This window comes from Canis lupus, chromosome 20, assembly GCF_003254725.2.
Source record: "Canis lupus dingo isolate Sandy chromosome 20, ASM325472v2, whole genome shotgun sequence".
NCBI classification, from domain to species: Eukaryota; Metazoa; Chordata; class Mammalia; order Carnivora; family Canidae; genus Canis; species Canis lupus.
The window spans coordinates 32171121-32194303 of NC_064262.1; the positions used below are offsets into that span (position 1 = coordinate 32171121).

General features: G+C 42.3%; 1 protein-coding gene across 34 annotated transcripts in view; it reads left to right on the plus strand.

The window, feature by feature from the left end:
• Positions 1–4886, plus strand: part of CFAP20DC (CFAP20 domain containing) — a 246655-nt gene extending 241769 nt beyond the window's left edge. For 24 of the 34 annotated variants that reach the window (XM_049097500.1, XM_049097501.1, XM_049097493.1 and 21 more), the window contains one exon: positions 319–829. In XM_049097500.1, coding sequence (XP_048953457.1) covers positions 319–431 — 113 coding nt within the window. In that variant the 3' untranslated portion in view covers positions 432–829. Of the gene's footprint in view, positions 1–318; positions 830–1139; positions 1423–4867 lie in introns of those variants that run through there. The other 10 variants (XR_007404051.1, XM_049097495.1, XM_049097504.1 and 7 more) reach the window with 3 other exon arrangements.
• The last annotated feature ends 18297 nt before the right edge of the window (positions 4887–23183 follow it).

Here is a 23183-nt window from a genome sequence, read left to right on the forward strand (position 1 = left end):
TGCAGCTGTCACCCTCAAGTCTTGAATCCCACTCCTATATCCCTGATCCTGTTCATCCCTGGGCCCTGCCCCTTCCTTCTGGCCCTCCCTGCCCATTCCCACACTCAGCTTTTCTTGTCCCTTTCCAGTGAAGCAGGCCGTGTACGGAGTCCACACATCTGCAGTGCTCCTCCATCCTGGCCTCGATGTTCACCCTCAGAGTGAGCCTCTCCCAGGAGGGCTGGAGGTTCCTGCCTCCTTGCCCTTCCTGCTCTTGCACGATTCAGGAGCTCCAGGCCTGACAGGCAGCTAATGTGTCTGTGGTTCCCCTCCCCGCAGGTGAAGACGACCCAAGTGTGGAGGAGGATGAGGAAGTGCTGACTCTGCTGTATGATCCGTGTCTGAACTGTTACTTTGATCCCCAGACGGGGAAATACTACGAGCTGGTGTGAGGTGACCCCGCTTCAGGGCCCAGAATGGCCATGTCCAGGTGGGCCCACAGGATCCAAAGCAAGTGAGAGAAATGAAGTTATTTTGTAAATAACATTCAATGTTAAGGATACCTCCATTTTTTTTTTGTAGATGCGTGTGATTTTTTGGCAGTGAAGGAATTAATACAGAGACAAGATTTTAGGACTTTGCATTGGTTCTTACTGCTTAGTTCTCACCCTATCTTTTTTTTATTGCCTTTATCTTATGGAAGCAAATTAAGAGTTATTAATTCAAACTTTTTGCAGTGTTAATCTGTAAATGATGGCTTGATACACAGAAATGTATTCTTGTTTAATAAGATATCTGGGTACCTTTATTACCTATTTGTATTAAAAATAAAGTATGATGGGCAAAAGAATACTTTTTAAACTGCCTCCGTTTATTTACCTTGCATTCCTTACGAGAATATTCCAAGATAATACTTACCTTCCTTAGACTCTTAGAAAAGGAAACACTGTGGACTGGTCAGACTTTATGATTGCATTTTTGTTAGCACAGGCCCCACTGTTCTGTTTCATTAAGGTTCATCCAGAGTTTGCCAAGGATCACAATATTGCTAATCACTTAAGCTGCTTAGTACTGTGCTGTGCTTTTTTTGTTTGGGGGTTGTTGCGTTTGTGTTTTTTTGTTTTTACCAATTATCTCTGAATTCTAATAATGTGATCCAGATCTAGCTCCATGGATCCAGATTTAAGAAGTTACCCATTTGAACACCCCACACACCTCACCACTTCTGTGACTTGACCGGAGAAATGGAGGAGGCTGTCATTGTAACTCTACTTGCTGCGTCACAAGGAAAAAATCATGCACTTCCTGAGTTCGAGGAGATGGCCTTGAATTGTGTGCCAAGTGTATTAATATTGAGCTCAAGGAAGTACTTATATTAGCTGGAATATTTTGTTATTTAATAAAGATTTTTTAATAAAGAAGAGTACCATTGGAAATGAAAAATTACTGGTGTACAATTGGATTTAATGGCAGTACTATAATTTCATTTAATGTTGCTTGATAGAGGAAATAAGAGCTCTTTTTTCAGGAATAGATTTGGGCTCCTGTTCAAGGGATCATACATTATTTAGAACCATGTGTCTGTTTGATAAGCTTTTAATCCTACTGTTCACAGAGCGTACCTTTGTTAGGAATTTTTCCCCAAGATGTTCATACTTACAAAATGCAAACAAATAATGGATGTTTCAGAAAGCTATAGAATGATAAAATAGACTATCTTGGTTATGACCTTGAAGATTGGAGTAGGACCTAGAGAGCCTTGAACCTGCTTTAGTCCATCTCAGGACCATCCACATAAATAGGGGAGTTGACTATAGGTCTGTGCTAGTTAAGACGTGTAGCCACAAATATCAAAAACACCGTGAGCTAAAAATACTTGATACAAGAGTACCTCATGAGCCCCAAAACAGAATGCTACAAGCCTCCATGTGGATTTGAGCTAGGACCTTAGAAAAATGTGTTTGGATTCTTAAATTGCAAATAGCAAACACCCTTGATCTCAGAATTCAAAAACTTGTTGAACAATCAGACCCCAGAAGGCACAGCAATCTAGCCAGCCCAGGGATCCTATAGCAGAAACTCATAGTTTCTCCCAACAGTGGTCACCAAAATGACAGTGCCACCTTTTCTGCCTTGAGTCTCTGCTCAAGGAGCAAGGCTGGTAGGCTTGACTTGTCAGTTATTCCCAGGACCACATGGAATGGGAGTAAGATAGTCCCTGAAGAATAAGGCACGGCTAACAAAATGAGGAGGGATGCCAAGCAAGCAAAAACAACAGATGTCTACTTTGGGAGTCTAGAAGCATTGTTTCTGCCACTCACCTCTGATTTGTTTGCAAAATGAATTATCTCCCCCATAATTCTCAGCTACTTAGTCTACCTGCCAGTACATTCAGCCATTCCACACCCATATATCCAACCATGAAGAAATATGAATTCTGGATTTCAATTCAAAAATCCCAGACTTGGCATTCTGTTTGACCACTTTGGTCCAATGATCACCAGAACCCTCTGATGTGGATGGGTTTCTCATGAACCAAGTAAACACTCCCAAAGGTATCTACCATGGCCTCTTATTATCCACTTCTTACATTATATTTGTCCTTTTTTAAAGGAGTAGCTTCATTTCTGTTGAGGTGATTTTTTTTTAAGATTTATTTATTAGAGAGAGAGAGAGCACACACAAGTCAGATAGGGGCAGATGGAGAGGGAAAGAAAATCTTAAGCAGACTCCACACTAAGCATGGAGCCCAATGCAGGGCTCAGTCTCACAACCCTGAGGTCATGACCTGAGCCAAAATCAAGAGTCAGGTGCTTAACTGACTGAGCCATCCAGGTGTCCCTATCTTAAGGCCTTTTTTTTTTTTTTTTTTTTTTTTTAATGATAGTCACACAGTGAGAGAGAGAGGCAGAGACATAGGCAGAGGGAGAAGCAGGCTCCATGCACCGGGAGCCCGACGTGGGATTCGATCCTGGGTCTCCAGGATCGCGCCCTGGGCCAAAGGCAGGCGCCAAACCGCTGCGCCACCCAGGGATCCCCTTAAGGCTATTTCTACTGAAGAGTTGAAAACTAAAAATAGATATGCTTCATACATAATTTTAAACCAAAATGGAACAGCCAATTAACTTAGCAATTCATTGACTGGGCTGTACTGCTTCACTGGTCATCAAATTTTGCTGCATATTAGAATCTCCTGGGAAGTTTATAAAACTATCGATGCCTAGGTTGCATCCCCAGAGAGTCTGATTTAATAGGTCTCAGGTGCAACCTGGGCATTGGAAATTTTTTAAACCCCCTGGCAATTCTAATGTGCCATAATGCTTGAGAACCACTGCTAGAGATCAGATCCAACGTGATGAGAGGACAGAAGATTTGTCTGATGGCAGATGTATCGGTAGGGAAGAGTTGATTAGTTTCCACTTTCAGGACCTTGATTTCTACCTTTCCAATTAAATGTGTATGGAATGTCATATCTGAAACCATTACAGATGGATCCTGGAAAAATAGGCTGATGCACTATGAGAATATATTTTAAAGATAATTTGGTGTCCGTTTTGGGACTGACTCAGTTTGTTTCATATATATTGGGATGCAACTTAACAAGTGACTTTAAGTCTTTAGTCTCTAAATTATTATTTAATTACTGAACCTAGGTAATGAGAATCATGGAAAAACAACAGTCAGCTAATATGTGACATCAGATCAATGATTTAGCTTCCCTGGCAATTATAATTGCTCTCTCCAATTAATTTAATTTTATATTATATTAAAGGAAAATACTGGCATATGCAAAATACACAGGCACTTTTGCATAATAATTTGCCCTATTGTGTTTCTCCATATTTTTAGATTAGCTTCATTTAAATCCGTCATTTCAACTATATCTTGACTTTTTTTTTTTTGAAGTGCAAACTGTGTTTAATAACCAAGGATAGTGCAATCACAGATTGTTCAACCTGCAGGACAATTAATTAAAAGAACTAATTTTAAAGTTGCCCTTTGGCTTTAATTAAAGATCTAGCTGCTGAAAGTTTCTGGACTACTGGGGGTGGGGGGAGACAGTTGAGTGACAGCAAATACAGTACTAAAACCAGCTTTAATCCAGATTGCCCCTGTGACTCTCAACCTTCAATCAGAGGGGCCAGAATAATGAGGATTTAGAAATCACCGATCCACACACGGTTGCATTACAGGATTTCTATTTCATACATCATTCCTTTTGCACTCCAGAGAAGTTGGTCATGAAGAGAATTCAAGCAAATCTTATCTTCCCTTTTTCTCCCATTATAAAAGTTGAGGTAGAATCATCTAGTTGGGCCTAGAAAGGACAATCAAGATTATTTCTTTAAACTCTGATTTTATAATGGAGAAAAGTGAGATTCAGTTTAGGAAGTTAATTGTCCAAAGGTTCTCAGCTGCAGAAGGGAAAATGGAATCCATGACTCCTCACTTCCAACCCAGTTCTGTTCCCACCCTGGGGAAATTAAAGTGAAGATTCAAATGACAGAATCAGGTGGATATCACAGACACTGTACAGTGGTCTCCGGAGGACACTGGCGCCCTCTCAGAAGCTTGGGCCCTCTGACTCCTTCTCCGTTGCTCTGTACAGATTCTTTCTTCCCTCCATTGTCAGCCTTTACACTTCGAGGATCAGCGTTTCCCAAAATGTGTTTCAAGAAACAAATGCTATTCAATGTCAATAAGCTTTATGAGCTTGGGGAAGAAGCTCATGGTCAAACAATGTTGGGTAATACTGGAGAAGCAGAAATGGTCATTTGTCTTATCTGGAGAAGTAAGTTTTCAATGGCTTTAAAATAAATTAACATGAAGAAAGAATGTCCAAGCAGGAGTGGAATATATAGCACGTCTTAAATTTCTTTGTCCTCAGAACCCCTTTGCAATAGAACATCTCAAGGGCCTTATCCACCCACAGAAGCTCCTTTAAGAAATGCTACAGAAGATGACCTTCCACCTCTGCAGGCGTGTGAGCCCTGACCTCCACCACAACTCCCAGAAATGTGTGTCCCAAGTTGGTGAGTTGGTTGGGAGAGTACGTGTATACTGTTTGGTGATGGCAGTGGGTTTTTTGCTTTTTGTTTTTGTTTTGCCCAGATATTTCACTGATCCCTGACCACACTATTATTATTCTTCACACCCACTGTTCATCTAAAACAGGGTATGCTGGCACCTGAACTTCCTTAAGTCAGAGACTTTGGTCACCTAAGATGGAGAAATTTCTTTTCTCATGTTTTAAATCCTACAAACTTATGACTGTAGGTAATACAGTTAACTTAGACAAAGGATAAATCTAAGCTAAAGTTCATTCATCATGAATATTGGAGCTTTAGATCTTAACAAATATTTTGGTTCTGGTTTGGGTGGTTTTAATATAATTTAAAATCACATTAAGTCAAAGTTATTTGACTTATAAGAATTAAATAACCAATAAACACGGGCCACAGATAACACTAATTTTTACTGATGACATATTCTTCTGTAGTTAATCACCTGTAACCCTGGGAAGCATTACAGAAGTGAAGTGTGGGAAATGGTATCGATCGATTTTCATCAGTCCAACTTATCATTGTCAATGTTGGTGCTGAACCTGGCAACATGTAAGCATATAAACTCGCTCCTGGTAGTAATAAGTATTGCTGATATTTCAACCTGTAGATCAGGGGGAAATTATCTTTAATTTCCTGTAAAGGGTACTTGCAAAGGCATGGCGGTAGGAGGGAGGGTGCCCCTGGGACCTTAATAATTGAGATAAGCCCAATCATCTAGACGTATTTGGCTTACGAAATCCAGGAGGGGAAATCATTCTTTGTTTATTTCTGGTAATGGGCCATTCTGAATTATAATTTCAATTAATGATGGAGTTTTAATAATCCATAAATAAATCATGAGATGGGATTAAAACCATTTCCAGTTTTGCTTTAGAGCTTCCTAAACTCAAGATTATCTTAATTAAAGAAAATCAATCAAAATCCCACTCTCTGTTTATCCGGCTACATGCAGAAGTGCTTCATACATTTCAAAACCTGGAAATTTACAAACTTTTTAGCCAACACAATTGAAAAGAATTTTCTTTTTCCTTTAAAACCTTTTGGCTGGTCAAAGAAATTAATAGCATCTTATTGTGGGTGAATTCTAGTAAGCAGAATATCTTTTCACCCTTAATTCTTGTCTTCTCTTTGACCTTTGATATCTAAATATTTCTAAAATTCATGTAGGTGTTAGGTCTCACAATATACTTCTAATACCTTTCAGGTCACTGATTTCAAAACATTTTAATTCTTTTAGGTCAGGTAGTTTTCAAGAACATCTGCCATTTTCAAAAGAAATTTGATTTAAGAAAAAAATCATAGCTTCTTTTGTTAGCTAACAGTAAGGACCTATGGATGCTTCAAAGTCCAGATAAACAGAAAAAGAACTGGGGTGCCTGGGTGGCTCAGTCAGCTAGGCAGCTGCCATCAGCCCAGGTCATGATCCTGGTGTACTGAGATCCAGCCCCATGTCCAGGCTCCCTGCTCAGCGGGGAGTCCGCTTCCCTCTCAGCCCTCCTCCTGCTCTCTCATGCATTCTCTCAAATAAATAAAATCTTTTAAAAAGAAAGAATTAATTCCAGAGATTCCTGTTATAATTTGCTCTGATCAGCAAGTGCATTTCCCTGTTAATACCTATAGCCTTAATTCAAAAAGGATATCACTGCTTGCATTTCTCTTATAATTTCTGAGATTCCTTTCCATGTTTTACCAATTGTCAACTTTCCATGAAATCTGAAAACTCAACCAGCTTCACGTTACATCGTTTTGGGAGTATAAAAAATGCTGCTACCAGGGTCCAGCCCCAGGCATTCCTACCTTCCTGGCCTGGGTTGTGACTTGGGCATGGCAGTTTCAGAGAAGCCAAGGCTGAGAACCTCTGGCCTAACTCATTCTCATTTCTTGCTTCTAACCTCTCTCCTTTACTTCCTGTGGTGCCAGATTGAGCAGTTTGAAAATTCCCAAGGGCATACAGTGTCAGTGACATTTAATAGTTTCAATCAACAAACCATCATTTGATGGATTTCATCTGTGGGCCATCCAATAATGTTCTAACAACTTGCTTTAGCTTCACGTGGTTGACGAACACTAGAATGGAAAATATGGCTTGTTTTGTTTTGTTTTGCTTCATGCTATCTAGTGTACATTTCAAGCTAAACCACTCATTCCTCTTTCCTGGCTCAGATTATATGTTATGTTAATGAACATATCTGGGTTCCAACTTCCAAGCCAACAAAGGAAGAATATCAAGCAACTGTGTAAGTGATTAGAGCCCCTGTCTTAGGCTATTGGAAAACAGTTACATGTGTGCATGTGTCTGAGTGTGTATTTTATAACTGCAATCCATCAGTTCACAAAACCATTGATGAATTGGTATCATCAAGTTAAATACTGTTAAGAACTTTTGGAGTCTTTCCATTTATAGTAGCTCTCAGTGAGTCAGATGTATTTTTCTTTCATATAAAAATAGAATTTTTTCCCAAACTGAGCAAAGATGTAGAGCAGTGCCTTTCAATTTTCCTGTATATATGGCATACTTCTAAATATGAGACTACAGGAGAGGCCCTGGGAATTTAAAAATGTGCTTAAATCACTCCCTTAAGAGTCATAAGTCTTTTGTAAAGTCTGTTTGTACACAGCTTTGAATGGGAGGTATTTTGTGCTATAAAGGAATTAAGACAACTACTGACTAGTGGGATGATAAGTGCAGAACAGAGAGGGAGAGAAGGGGAGGGGACTGTAAGAAAGCAGGTTAAGAAACCAGAAAGCCTTCCTACCAAGTCAGAGGGGATTTGGAGGAACTCCTGCCCCAGGATCTTTGCAGAATGTAAATGGAGTGAGACTGTGGCTTAGTTTTTTGAGACTATTTATTTATTTGTTTAATCTGGGGACAGTTTGACCCCGGCATTCCGGCAAACATAGAGACATACAAGATGCAGATAAATGAGGTACCTATGGAAAAGCACTTAGTACAAAGTGAGCATTCAGTAAATGTTTGCTGTTGTGATTATTATGTATACCTGGGCCTAGTCAACAACAGGCTCTCAGATTTGGACCTCTGGTGATATACATGTCTGTGGCATTATGCCCAACAGTATGAATGGTACCTATATACTTTTATCTGTGTAAGCTAGAATTTCATATAAGACAAGGTTTAAAAATTTTCTCAGTACTCTGAAAGGAGTATCAATTTCATGCAATAAGCCATGAAGAAAACTATCTAAGAATTGGAGGAAACACCGTTGACACTGATTAGAGATTTAATGCCCGGGGCTATGTTCCTGTAGTTAGAAAATGGACACTCCAGAAATTCTTCAAAGCTGTATTTATTCAATATTTGTAATAACTTGGATCTGACCCATATAGAAATTATCGACTCTACTATGAATTTTCAGCCTTCCTCCTTCCTCCCTTCCAAATCAACGGCTCCTTTTCAAAACAAAACTTCAGGAATGATCAATTTCAAGCCAAGCAGCTCATATATCTTAAAGGTTTTTACTTGTACTCTTCATAATGTGGTGTGGATTATTCCAAGCTGTTTTTCTAGCTCATCTCATTTCACCTGTCAATATACATTTTATCTTAGGGCATGTGAAAAGAATTTGAGGTAATAAATCACATTTGTTTCAACAGAGTCTGTAATCCAGATTTTGTACAATTTCAGTTTGGCTTTCTTCTCCTTAGGCTAAATTAATGAGGTTTTTCTAATATTTGGGTAAATTCTGTAAAGAAGTAAAAGAAATCATTGGTTCCCATTGTGCCTCTCATTACTCTTTTGGAAGGTCAGCCATCATCCACAAATGTCTCTCCCCATATTTCTGTCGAGAATTTCATCACAAACTATAGACCCAGAACAGTCCACCAAAGAAATAGCAACACCTTCAAAGCCCAGGGTCCCATTCCTTTTGGTGGCATTTGCTGCCTTCCACAACAATGAAGGAGAAGAGGAGGGAAATTCACAACACCCCCCCCCCCACCGCCGTGGCTGTTTTCCCCACGGCTTTCATACCACGTTGGGTGTTAGAAACCTGTTAGAGAAGACTTTTTTGCTCCTCTCTTTACTCTCCTGTTAATTCCAGCACCATCAGGTTTTATTGCCATTTCCAATATCAAGCTGTAAAGAAAAGAAAAAAGAAAAGAAAAGAGAAGAAAAGAAAAGAAGAAAAGGTATCCGTCAGCTTCTAAAACACTGCAGTCTAAAACACTGTAAATTTCTCATGCTTTCTGGAAGTTATCATGTCATCCACCTAAAGTGATAAAGGGCATTTAAAGCATCCTTTGATTCATCCTAGGCCACCCGAAGCTCTGGTGTCTCTCTGCCACATGGTCACATTCCATAACCATCTACATCTTTATCAAACAAGTACCGCTTCAGGTTTATATGCAAAACTCAATGGTTTTTAAAATGCATTCTTATGGTATTCTTATAGTATTTCTACTGACCTGAACTAGACAAATACCATCAGATTCCATATCAAAGGGAAAATTATCCATTTTTTTTTTTCATCTAACCTAAGGATTCATTCGGGTAGGCTTTGGAATGTGACCTGCTCAGTGCTTTGTTCTGCACCAGAAATTCCATTATCACGGGGTGCAAACAACTCTCTTGGCAATTGTCCTCATCACCTGGATCGTCATCACTACGACGATTTCTCGAGCTCTCACTGTGTTCCCAAGCATCTCATTTAATGCTCAGAACAGCTCTTTGAAATAGGCATTAGTCCACTTTGTAAATTAGGAAACTGAGGCCCGACAGGTTGGGGAACTGCCCAGAGCGAGGATGCAGGGATCTCTCAGGTGTGTGTGTGGTGGGGGAGAGGGGGACAGTCCTCTGAAGTCACAGCCCATGACCCAACTGTAGGCGGTCAGTTTTGCGAGGGCTGCACTCTGTATGGCTCGTGAGGAGAGGAAAGTTAGTGAAAGGGAATAAAGGGAAAGGAGAGAAAATGAGTGAAAATATCGGTGAGGGTGACAAAACATGAGAGACACCTAACTCTGGGAAATGAACAAGGGGTAGTGGAAGGGGAAGTGGGCGGGGTGTTTGGGTGACTGGGTGATGGGCACTGAGGGGGGCACTTGGTGGGATGAGCACTGGGTGTTATGCTATATGTTGGCAAATTGAACTCCAATAAAAAATTTTTTTTAATTTTAAAAAAATTCAAAAAAAAAAAAGGAGAGGAAAGTTGTTCATCCTGACCCTGCTTAGTGGCTACCTCCACGGTTGCAGCTTGAGAAACAGTTTTCCTGTTTATCCGTTGCATTGTATACTTAAAATAAAAAAAAAAAAAGTCTATGCTAAAAAAAATTTTCTAGGTCTGTGAGAAATTTAATATATATGCATTTTAAGATTAGCGATAGTTTTGCACAGTAGAAGCAGTCCTTCCTGTTATTTACACGTTTTGTAAAGGAAAATGTTAGCCAAGGCATGAAGGTATCACTTCAAAAATCTGCTTCTTCTCCACAAGGCATTCTTCTCATTCTTCTCGTCCCCCTGGTGTTTCTATAGTAACCTGGCACCCTCAGCTACCACCTTTCTGTTGGCACTCAAAGATCATTTATAGTCAGTCCTCCGCTTTTTCTGAAATGCACCCTCTAATTCATAGCACAGCAGATAGTGTGTAAGTTTAACAGGACCCGAAGCATTTCTTATCTTGAGTTAAACTCACATGTTCAGAGGAGAGAAAATCTCAGGAAATGTGGTATTGTAGGATTCAGCTTTCAGCTTCACAACTAATAAAAAGAACCAAGTTGGGATCTGGGGAGTCAACCTAGGGTCCTTCGTGCCCGTTACCTTCTGCTTCTTTCATGATGAAAACTGTAACTGACCAGGGATACAATCACATCCCAGAAAGGAAAGTTTCAGAAACTTATCTTTTCTAAAGTCAGTCTTTGGGGTTGGTTTGTTTGTTTCCTAAAAAGCCTCTAGTTCTCGCTTCTCCAGAACCGGATTGACAAGGCTTTTTTGACACATTAACAATCAAATAAAGTCTATATTCAGGACTTGTCATGACAGAAGCAGAAGAGCCCCTCTGAGCTGGGCTGCATGATCACAAAGGCATTTGCATCATCTCCAAGTGGGGTTAGACACACGCTCGCAAGGACACCCCACAGCCTCCAGCAAAGAAAGTGGTCATCCTTCATCTTCAAAATGAACTCACACTACTGAACCACTTCAGTTACAGTGTATGGTGAATTACTTTTTAAAACATAAACTACATTCTATGAATATCTCAGTTACATTGCATTTGTCATTTGGGAAGATTGAAAGAGTTAATACATGAAACGTAAACATTCAAAATTCAGCAAACCAGCTCCATTCGTAATCTTTCTCCAGCCATATTCTCCTTTAGCTCAACCAATAATAAACCCATCCTTCTGGTTGCTGAGACCAGAAAACCTAGAAGCAAACTTGCTTCTCCCCTTTCTCTCACACTCCACTTTTGGACCATCAGGAATCCCACAGGTCTTATCTCCAATATATCCAGAATCCAACTACTTCTCACCATGCTCACCACTATCACCCTGGACCAATACCATTATCCTCTCTTACTGTTCTGCTTTCTTCAACCATTGCCCCAGCACCCCACCATCAATTTATTCTCAACATGGCAGCCAGAGTCAGCCCCTAGAAATATGACATATCAGGTCATCTGCTCAAAACTTTCCAGGGAATTTTATTTCTAATAATGGTGGACTAATTTGGTACAGACCAAGCTTCCCATTGGAAACCACCAAGGAGCCTCCAAAAATTTTTTTTTCTTTTGCCTTATTCAATTCAGGCTGCTATACCAGAATACCATAGAATGGGTGACTAGAACAACAAGCATTTATTTCTTATAGTTCTGGAAGCTGGGATGAGATCAGGATACTGGCAGATTCAGTGCCTTTTGAGAGCTCTTCCTGGTCCACCCACAACTATCTTCTTTCTGTAATTCTCACAGCAGAGAAAGACCAGTGACCCCTCCATCCTCTTATCATAAGGCCTCATGATACCAATCTTACCCCCATGACCTTATCCCTTCTAAAGGCCGCACCTCCAGTATCATCACACTGGAAATTAGGGCTTCACACTTGTGGATTTGGGGAAGACACAAACATTTAGTCCATTGCAAAAAAACAAATAAATTCAGTGATATATATAAAAAGGAATAAACCCAACATCATGATGAAGTCAGAGTTACTCAAAGAATGTGAGTTTGGTTTAATATTCAAAAATCAATCAGTTTAAGTATATTAACAAGAAAAAATGATCTAATCACTTTGATACAAAAATGCATTTGATAGAATTCAACATTCATTGATGATAAAATCTCTTAGAAACTAGAGATAGAATTTCTATAATCTGATATACAAAACAAACAAAAAGCAGCAAAACTCTCAGTGTTGAAATATAGAAAGATTTCCCCTTGATATTGAGAGTGTCACAAGAATGCCCAGTATTATCACTTCTATTCAACATTGTCCTGGTAGTCCTGGTAGTCTGAACCAGAAAAAGAAATAAAAGCCATATATGTTGGAAAGGAAGATACAACTTTGTCATTATTTGCAGATAACACTGTTGTAGTCATAGAAAATACAAGGAATCTACAGAAAAATTACTAAAATTAACAAATTTATAGTGTCTTAATTTATAGATAAATTATTTAAAATTGTGGGAATTAATTACTACTGTTGTTGGCTACAAAATCAACAGTAGTGATTCTGTTATATAGTGTTTTCCTATATAACACGAAAAATGGAAAACTAAATATAAATATAAAATATACAACTATTTATAGGACACAAAAAAATATCAAATACCTAGGAATAAATCTAATAAAAAATCACAGAAAATGATAAACATTTATTGGTGTTAATTTAAAAACTACATTAGTTATCTCTTAATGCATAACAAATTCCCCTAAAATTTAGTCACTTAAAATAAGATTAAATATTATCTCTCACAATTTCTATAGGTCAGGAATTCAGAAGTGGATTACCTAAAGTGTTCAGGCTTGGGTGCTCTCATGAAGATGCAGTCAAGATTTCATCTCAGGCTTGGGCCCCTAGGTGGCATAGTTGGTTGGGCATCCCACTCTTGGTTTCTGCCCAGATTCTGGTCGTGATCTCAGAGTCATGAAGTCTAGCCCCATGCCAGGCTCCATGATCAGTGGAGAGTCTGCTTGGGATTCTCTCTCCCTCTCTCTCTCTCTCTGCCCTTCACTTCTGCTCATGTGACTGGGCATGTGCTTGCTCTCTCTCTCTCTCTCTCTCTCTCTTTCTCTCAAATAAATCTTTAAAAAATTATTTCATCTCAGGCTGCAGTCATCTGAAGGCTAATGAGCCTTTCCGTATGGCTGCTTAGGTGATCTTGGAACACTGAAGTTAGCTTCTCCCCAAGAAATGATGTAATCAGCCAAGGCAAAAGCCACTATGCCTTTTATGACCGAGCCTCAGATGTCCCACACCATCATCTTGCCATATTCTATTGGTCACACAAACCACCTCTGAGTCATTGTGGGTAGAGACTCCAAAAGGGTATAAACTTCAGGAGGCTGGATATAACAAAGACCTAAATAATTGAAAGGATGTTCCATGTTCATGGATTGGAAATTTCAATATCATAACGATGTCAGTTCTCTCCAACATGATGTGTAAAGTCAACATGTTTATCAAAACTTTGGCATGCAATTTCCTCTACCATCGGAAGTCTAAAATCAATGGAATGCTGCCACTTGTTCTTTTTTTTTTTAATTACTGATTTAGTTCTGTGTGAATTCAGCAAAAATTAGAAGTATGTGCCTTTCTTTCATTTCATCCCAAGATCATATCCAATTTCCTCATTAGCCCAAATAATATCTTGGAGGGCATCTTTTCTCACATACCATGTGAAGAAGTCTTTATAATCCACTTAGAAGCTCTGAATAATACAAAGAAACACAAAAAATTTTAGTGATGGACATAAATTCCATGAAACAACCAAATTTCAAGAATCCTTCCTTCTAAGCAGTTGTTTCTCTACGATGAGGACTTGAACCCTCTTTCAACTACCTCCACACTAGAGCAATCATAGGTATTTCCCATGTAAAACCCTTAAGACAGGTACCTGGTTCTCTTTGTATGTTTCATAAACAGGGTACTTTATATGTTTCATAAACATGCTACTTTGGACTTGGCCTCCTTACCAGAATAATCAATGGCTTTTACTGTTAATCTCACTTCCTACTTTCTGGTTACACAGCAACATGCTCATCAAAATGCAAAAATGTGTGGTCACATGAACTGTTCACAAATATTCCAGCTCTCTGCACTCTGACTGCATTCTGCTGCCCACTTGAAGTGAAGAATGGCTACACAACTCACTTTAGTCAATAAAATGTGAGCAGAAGTGAAATGCACAACTTCCAGGTAGGAGACGAAGAGTTGGCCCACTTTGCCACTTGCTTTTTCCCCTCTGTCTGGTAACTGCAATGTTCAGAGTGTTGGCTTCCCCATCAGCCTGGCTGCTGGAATGAGGAGATCGAAGTGGTCTTGGGGAAAGAAACTGAGAACATGACTTTCCTGTCAAGTCCAATAGATTCCAGTCAAGAGAGAGGCATGTCTTGAAAAAAATCTATATCTATGGGCACACAAAGCTGATCAGAATCAAATAGATAAGAATACAATTAAGTTTCTGAGAGAGTTGTATAGCCAGAGAAACCAGGAATCTGGACTAAAAATGTTGACGACTGTTCAAGATTTAAAATGACCTTTGGACCTCCAATCTCCCTCAGGAAGGAAGCAGGCTGAGAAAGCTGTTTGGTCCCCAAGAAGACCTGTTCTCCAATGCTTACTTCAGATGTGGCAAAGGAGATTAAAGGTAAGGGGAAAACACCCAGAAGATGGAGCCAGATGGGCTGGGAAGCTTCAGAAACCAGCCCTAACCAAGGAGCCAAATTCAGAATTGCCATGAACTGAAGGCCACCCCATCGTCATCATAGTTATTCTGTCCTTCGTCCACTACTGCATTCTGGGTATTCTATGTAACTTGTCCTTTAGATTCATGATCTCTGAACTAACAGAAACCGTATCTAGACCTGATGTAGACACCTTGGTCCATTACGCCAAGATCCCACTATTCAAGCTAGACATCATGACAGGACGGGATCTGGGGACTGCTCTCCTAGGGAGAGGGTGAGGGTATTTTATCTGCAGGAAGTGATAGAGACCAAACACCTGGTGGGCAGGAAGAGTGGACTGTGGCTATCACGAATGCTGTTTACCAAACTTCCAGCTCTTTGCCTCCCAGAACGTGGTAGGTTTCTACTTCCGGCCTCCTTGGGGTTAGGAGAAGCCAAGTGATCTCTTCTGACTGATGAGTTGTGAGTGCAAGTGATGTGTCACCATCCTCCTGAGCGTTTTCTTACTTTCCAAAGAAAGGCCCTCCAGACATCTCTTTTTCTTCTAGCATGGAGGCCTGCATCATCCTGTCAGCCTGGGTCCATGCAAGAGACGCCGCGATTAGCGGGACCCACTGCCACCTGCAAGAACATGCAGCGTGGGCGAGGAATAAGTCACCATTGTCTTGCACTTGGAGTGGAGGGTCGTGTGTTTCCGCAGCATAACCTGGTTCTCGCAGATACACTGCTGGAGCCAAGCATCTCATCTCTGGAAACCCCCAAGGATTTGCCCTATACAATTATTGCCCTGAGGACTTCATGTGTCTTACTCAGGGAATCCAGGGGCCCAGGGTGGAGATCGGCAGATGCCACACGAGCCCCTAGACGGTGGCTCTCTGCCCGGCCCCCCGGAACAGCTAGGGCTCTTTGATTTCTCTGCCCCCCCTTATGAGGAAAAGAAGTTAAGAGCATTTTAGAAAGAAGAGTCTCCCCTTGTGTCTATGATAAAAATCTAGACGGCTCCGTTTTCACCTGAAGGCGATGCTGCTTGAGAGCAGCTCTCTGGACTTGTAAGACGCTGTGCCTCCCGGGCCACAGTTGCCATCAATCGTCACTCATGTTCACATAACCCGCGTGCTACTGCTTCCGGGGCTCCCTCCGGGGTACCAATGGCAGATGCTCTGCTCCTCCCACCCCCACCCCAGCACAATGTGGCCTCGCCCTTTCTGGGACTCCCCGGGGAGCGGACACCCCCCCACATCAGCTCAGGAGGCTGCCTGGGGCCTCCACCCTGCAGCCCTCCTCTCCCAGAGCCGCTGCATCTCCGCACGCACCTGCTGGGACTGGGCTAACTCCCTGAACCCGGGGGGTCCCGGCGGGGGGGCAGCCGGTGGAGCGGCTGATCCTGGGGTCCCAGGAGGAGCCTGGCTTGGGGCTCCCTGCTGGCAGGGTGTCTGCTTCTCCCTCTGCCCCCTCCCTGCTCCCCCACCCAGCCCTCCACTCATGTTCTCCCTCTCTCTCTTTTTCTCAGTCTCTCTCCTCTCAAATAAATAAAATATTTTAAAAAGAAAAACAAGGGATACCTGGGTGACTCAGCAGTTGAGCGCCTGCCTCAGGCTCAGGGCATGATCCTGGAGTCCCAGGATCGAGTCCCGCATCGGGCTCCCTGCATGGAGCCTGCTTCTCCCTCTGCCTGTGTCTCTGCTTCTGTCTCTGTGTCTCTCATGAATAAATAAATAAAATCTTAAAAAAAAAAAAAAGAAAAGAAAAAGAAAACAAAACTTCCCCAAGCCCAACGAACAAATATCTGCCCTCTATCTGTGATGGACACAATAGAAAACTGCCTGAGCAGCCTGCCTCTCTTGTTAAAACTTATTGGTATATTTTTAACTGTAGCTGTCCTTCCTCAGAACAAAGGTTTTTATTAAACTCTACATCGCTCAGCTGCCTCCATCGTAATGAAAGTGAACCAGCATTGAGCGCGAACATGGGCCAGGCACCACCTGCAATATTTAAGCCTCCCACTAGCTAGCCCTAAGGAGCTATGTGAACTTACAGCCCAAAAAGCAAATGCAAAGGCTGAGGACCAGAGGGTGAATGGGATCCACCCATGGGATCCTCATGCTGCTAAGGAGGGCCAGAGACCCACCTGTCACCACAGTCTGCCCCCAACCATCACCCACACTGCCTCGTATCAACTAGAGGCAAACAGGACCATATCATAAATGCTTATTTATCAATGACCCCCCCCTTAGTTGACAATGAGGGTACCAGAATGCTCCCTAAATTTAAAGTCAGAAACTCTCCCATATAGAAAGAAAATAGTCTTGCAAAGAAAGAACATAAATACCAGCTTATGTGTTCGTTCACATCATAACTGTTGCTAAACTAGTAAAATTGTTGAAAGTGGAATGCTATTTACATTACATGAGTTGAGTTTTTCCATTAAAAAGTACAATATTGGATGATTGTGCATTTTGTTTGTGTGGAGGAGGGGGGGAAGCCTTTACCCCTCTGAAATTGCAAATGTCGGTACAAAGCGTTGCATATTTATTAGCCCATCTGCCACTACTGCATTAAAGAGGGAAAAAAAATCCTACTATAAGCAATTTATTCACAGTTACAGTTTTACCACCTGATGTGCAAAATAACAACACTCAGTAAGCATTTATTATTGTGCTGAGTAATTTTGATTTTCAATTTAATTCATAACATTTTTTAAAGACCACAGAAGTGAACATTTGCTCAGCACTGGGTTTTGTTTCCCCATTTGGATTGAATAGAATAATCACTAGTTTGGGGTGATGGAGGTAAGTCGCTCACCAGCACACTTTTCAGGGATGGCAACAGTTTGAGATTTTAGAAAAGTGGTTAGGTGGTCACGAACAAACGTAGCAGCTGCATATTACCAAAATTGACACGGTGAAGATTTGAAAGGTGAATTTGAATCAGGCCGCCCAGGTATTTCTAGGACAGACGGCTCTGCTGGGAGGCAGATGCTGTATTTTGCTCACACTGAATCCAATTGCAGTACAAGCTGAGACTGTTTATCTCTCTTGGCAAAACACCAGCAATGTGTATCAGCTGGGGGATCTTTCAAAAACAACTGATCCCAAAATAACAATTAAATAAGGACTTGGGCAGATAATCACAGCCGGTGTGTGACTTTCACACCTGGTAAAATGGTAAAAAAAATAAAGAACTCTGAGACAGTGGCCTGTCCACTTGATTCCCTCTCCTGCCTCGCCCCTGCCTGCGAGGGGAGAGGCAAGCTGTTGAGCTGAAGATGGCATGTCTCAGGCCTGCTACCCTGTCACCTGCAGAATGAGGTCCTAGAAGCAGAGCCTCTGAGTTCCAGTCTGACATTAGGGGTCCAGGTTACTGTCGCTGCTACCTACTGCCCTTGGCAACATCGCCTAGTCTGTCCCCTTTCACATGTGTTCTGGTTACCTACTGCCTAACACACCACCCAAGCCTACGTGGTATGAAACCACCACTATGATGTCATGCTCATGAATTATGGGGGCAGAAACTCAGAGAGGGATCCACCAGATAGCTTATCTGAGCCTCACGACATCTAGAGCCTCAGCTGGAAAGGCCAAAATGAACAGAAGCGACTAGACCTCTGGTGACTGGAATCATCTGGTAGCTTCAGGCATAGGTCTGGTGCTTGGACTGGGGTGATGTGAAGTATAAGCTTCAACTAGACGTTAACTGGGCTATTGACTGGGCTTTAACTGGACCATTGACTGGAACCCTCACCACAGGGCTTGGGCCTTCCCAAGAGGCAACATTGAGACAGCAAATGTTCCACAAGAGGCAGCATCAAAGTCCTGTGTCATGTAGCCCTCCCCTACCCCCTCCAGACTCATCTGAACCGCTGACACCTCTCTCCAGCCACACTGACCTGCTTTAGGTTTCTCTTGCTTCTTCCTGGGTTCCTCTGCCCCAGGGCCTTTGCTTCCCTTCCCTCCTCAACTTGTTAATGCCCACACATCCTTCAGACCTCAGCTTCAACACTGCTTCTTTATGAAAAACTCCCCTGAGCTCCCTGGCTAGGTCGAACTCCCAAAACAGACACTCATAGCAGTAAATACCTTATCACGGTTATGATTTTTTAATATTTAACATCTCTCTTCTCATATTGACTATAAACTCCATAAAGTCAGCAATTCTGTTTTGATGACCATTGTAACCATCTCCCCAACCCACATACACACAATTAAAAATCCTTGGCCCAGAGAAGGTACTGAATAAACGTCCACTGAAATAGATTTCCATAGTTACTGGACACCTTATATCTATCAGACACCATGTTAGGGATGGGAATAGAGCAGTGGCTGAGACAATCATGCTTCCACCACCTTGTTGTTGGTTTTTTGTTTTTTTGTTTTTTAATTTATTCATGAGAAACACACAGAAAGAGAGAGAGAGGCAGGGACACAGGCAGAGGGAGAAGCAGGCTCCATGCAGGGAGCCCGACGTGGGACTCGATCCCGAGTCTCCAGGATCACACCCTGGGCGGAAGGCAGTGCTAAACCGCTGAGCCATTGGGGCTGCCCAACTTCCACCATCTTGGAACTCACATTTAGAGCAGGAGACAGACGATGAACAGAGAAACCTATGGGATGCGTGTCTTAAAGGAAGAAGGGTTCTGGAAGAGAAAACTGGGAGACTTAATCCAGCCTTGGAGCTGAGGAAATGAAATTTCTACCAAGCTTTCCTCCCCACCCCACACCTTCTGAGTCTTCTATGCCAGCCAAGCATGTGGCCATTCACATCTCAATGTCTTTCTTTATTTTGGAAGCAAAAAATTACTCCTTTGTAATTTACATTTACGGTGTGCTGCAGGATAAGTCAGTGTAAGCCAAGGAAAAAGAAGTATAAATATATTTCTCGGTGTGAATGGGTTGTTTAATATTACCGAGTGCGCTAATTAAGTTGCATGTAACACAGAGAGCCCTTTGACACTATTAAACTTAATGACCCTCTGCTTAAAGAGGAAAGACACATTTACAGTGAAATTATAGTCTGAGCTGTAATGCCTAGCTGGAGGAATGCCTTCAAGGAAATTGTTCCCAAATGCCTCAGAGCACCAGCTTTGAAATAACAGTAATGTGCAAGTGGCAGCGCTGTCCTTTAAGTAATTTCATTGTTTGCAAGGGTATTTCTTCTACCTGTCCACAGAGCAGAGTTAAAAGTCAGAGCAGTTAATAAGGTCTGGGGTTACCTTACGGATCCTTGGAGCACACAACATATTCGGTGACTAAGGAAGTCCTCAAATTCACCGTCTTTATCAAGAGCTCATAGGAAAGCCATCATTTCCACACGTGATCTCGACTCATCTTCATGACAACCTCTAAGCTATTCTTACAGGCAGTTGATAGAGGAGGAAACCGAGTCTGGGCAACTTAAACAACCTGGTTCATTCCTCCGTTCCTTGCAACAAGTAGGTTTCAGATGTCTGCTTTGCATCAGTCCCTGTTCTGAGCGCTGAGGAACAAGCAGCCGGGAACAAGACCGTCAATGCCCCTGTCCTCATGACACTGGCATTCTGGTGGGGATCCACCTAAACACATGGACTGAACAGCACAGGGCGGAATGTACTGGAAGAGAGTAAAGCAGGGAACAGGTTAACCCCTAGGGAAGGCGGCCTTTCTTAAGAGGCCGTTGGTGAGAAACCCCCTCCAAGGAGATATGTGACCAGAGCTTTGCTGAGGAGTAGGTCCCTCTGGAAAGTGGTTTCTGGGTAGAAGGAACAGCTAGTGCCAAGGTCTGGAGACAGGGCTGTACTTGGCATGCTCAAGCGCAGGGAGGCCAGGGTGGCTTGCACGTAGTGATAGAGAGCGTTCCAGGCGGTCTCTCTACTGGGAAATGGACGTCAGGCAGTTCTGATCTGGTTCCAGAGCCCATAGTCCTAACCACTGTGGTTCACATCCTCATACACAGAAGACACAACACGGGATCCTGAGCTGATTCTTTGGGGAAAGAGAAGCCAAGGAGTGAGTTTCAGCTCTTCTGGGAAGGCGCAAGCTTCCCAGGAATGTCATGGAGGGAAGAGGACTGGGTGGAAACGGGTTCTTCGGCCCAGGCCCAACCAAGTGAAATTCCATTTTATCAGACAGAGCTATTTCACAGAGGAATGCCTGAAGGATCACAGCAAAAAATCTGGGTGGAGCACAAGATCTTCCATGCCGGCAGGATGAACGAAGTGCTAACAAAAGTCATCCATTCATTTAAATGATATTATAAAGCATCTGTTGTGTGCCAGGCAGGTACTGAAGCTGGCACACAAAATTGACACCGCCTCCCTCCTCACATTGTTGACAGCCTCCTAAGACCCAGACGCACTAGAACTCTATTCACCCGGAACCTACTTTTGTCCCTAACTCAGGATAGAGAGGCACATGGCAAAATAAGTTTGAATCCAGGAAGGAGTCAAAAAAGCAGCTTTTCCCAGACATGCTAGGAGCAGTAGCTGTGAGGCACTTCCAACTTTATCTGTCCACCTCCAGGACGTTGACTTCAGAGTCCCCACTAGCAATTGCCAACACAGGAAGAAAGAAAGAGAGGGCACTCAAACACTTGATAAGGATTTTGCACTGCAATTCTGAAACAAAGCAGGAATTCAAGTTAATCCTTGCCTAACCAGAGAATTAATCAAAACATTGCCCTGCCTCCTTGTTTATAGATTGATTGAATTTTTATTAGAAGCAATTGTGCGGTATCCAACACACCCATAAAAATTTTCAGTTTCTAAGCACTAATTCTTTGAGTAATAGGGATGATAGATGGCAAATAGCAAAGGAATGTTTTTTAATCCCCATCCCCACCTCCTCCTGCCAATGCACACGCACACATACACACACATCTAAATCTTGCTCCCTAGATCCTAGCTTTCGGTATCTTCATCTCACGGAGAATGCAAAAACTGATCTGAGGCTGCTGGCTTGGCTCTGCAGATAGAAAAGGCTGCTATTTCTAACTAATATGATCTTCCTTAACATACCAAGAGCAGGCAAGTAGATGGGACCAGAATATTCCCATATTGCCAGCCTAGGGAGAAAGGAGATGCAGGAGAGAAGCAGTAGAGTGCTCATACCTCCAGAGGCAGGCAACAGAGGAGTGACAGAGGGAACAAAGACACAAGTGGGGCTTCAGCCTCTGAGCTGAGGCCCCAGAATGAGGAGGTGTGTTCGGCAGGTGATGGCAGACGCCTTGTCCACTTCATGTTCATCACTCTGGGTGGGATCGACTCCCAGGCTCATTGGCCCCAAACCACAGGCACTCAATGCAGCAGAGTGGATGCACGGTGCACACTGGAAGGCCGAGAGGAGCAGGAGTCTGGCTCCCCCAGCCTCCCACTATTTTCAGGGGCTTGGGGCAGGCCCTACTGTTTCCACATGGTCTGGGGTGGCACCAACTGGAGGTCTTGGCAGAGGCAGGTGAACTTCGAACAAACTGGATATTTAAGCTGAAAAGAACCAGTTGAAACCATAAGAACCTGAGATATTATTAATTTGCTCCTTTAAGCTTGGTCCTTTCCCAGCAAGAAGAGGTTATGAGGGAGATTGAATGGGTTATGGGAAATAAAGAAGATGTGTTTCTTCACCATCTGGGTGTGGCATTTGCGAATTTGTAATCCCAATACATTTTCCATTATCTCTCATAGACAACTCCAGATCATGGCTCTTTTTTTAAACATAGTTGACCCAGTGCCTTATCAGACCTTCAATAAGCAGTGAATGAATGTATGAATAAATAAATGAATGAATGAGGCCAACTTTAATCCCTTGTAACTAACCCAAATGGCAGTGGTGAAAATCAGGAGTTTATGAGAGAACTTGTCAAGAAGTCAGACAACAGTCATAGCCAGCATTGGCTGAGTTACCCAATATCTCCTCCACTTCATCTTGCTAACATGACCCTAGTTTGGGCCACAGGTTGCCCCGTTAGAATACCTCCTCCTCAGATTCCCATGTTGCTGGAGATGGCCAAGTGACCAGTTCTGGCTAACGAGGTGTCAACTGAAGTAAACAGAATGGGGCTTCCAGGAAAATTATTGTTTTTCTGATAACAATGGAGACAGATTCAGCTGGCATGTACCTTTTCCTCTTCCTCTTCCCTCTTCTTCGTAACTGAAATGCATAAGCAATGCTTGGAGATGCCACTGCCGTTTTGTAACCATGAGGACAAAAGTCACATGCTAAGGATATCAAAACAAGAAACCAGAAGTCTGAACCCTTGATTCTTCCTTGAGTAGCTGCACCAGCCCTGGACTGCAACCTCCAGAACACCTTCT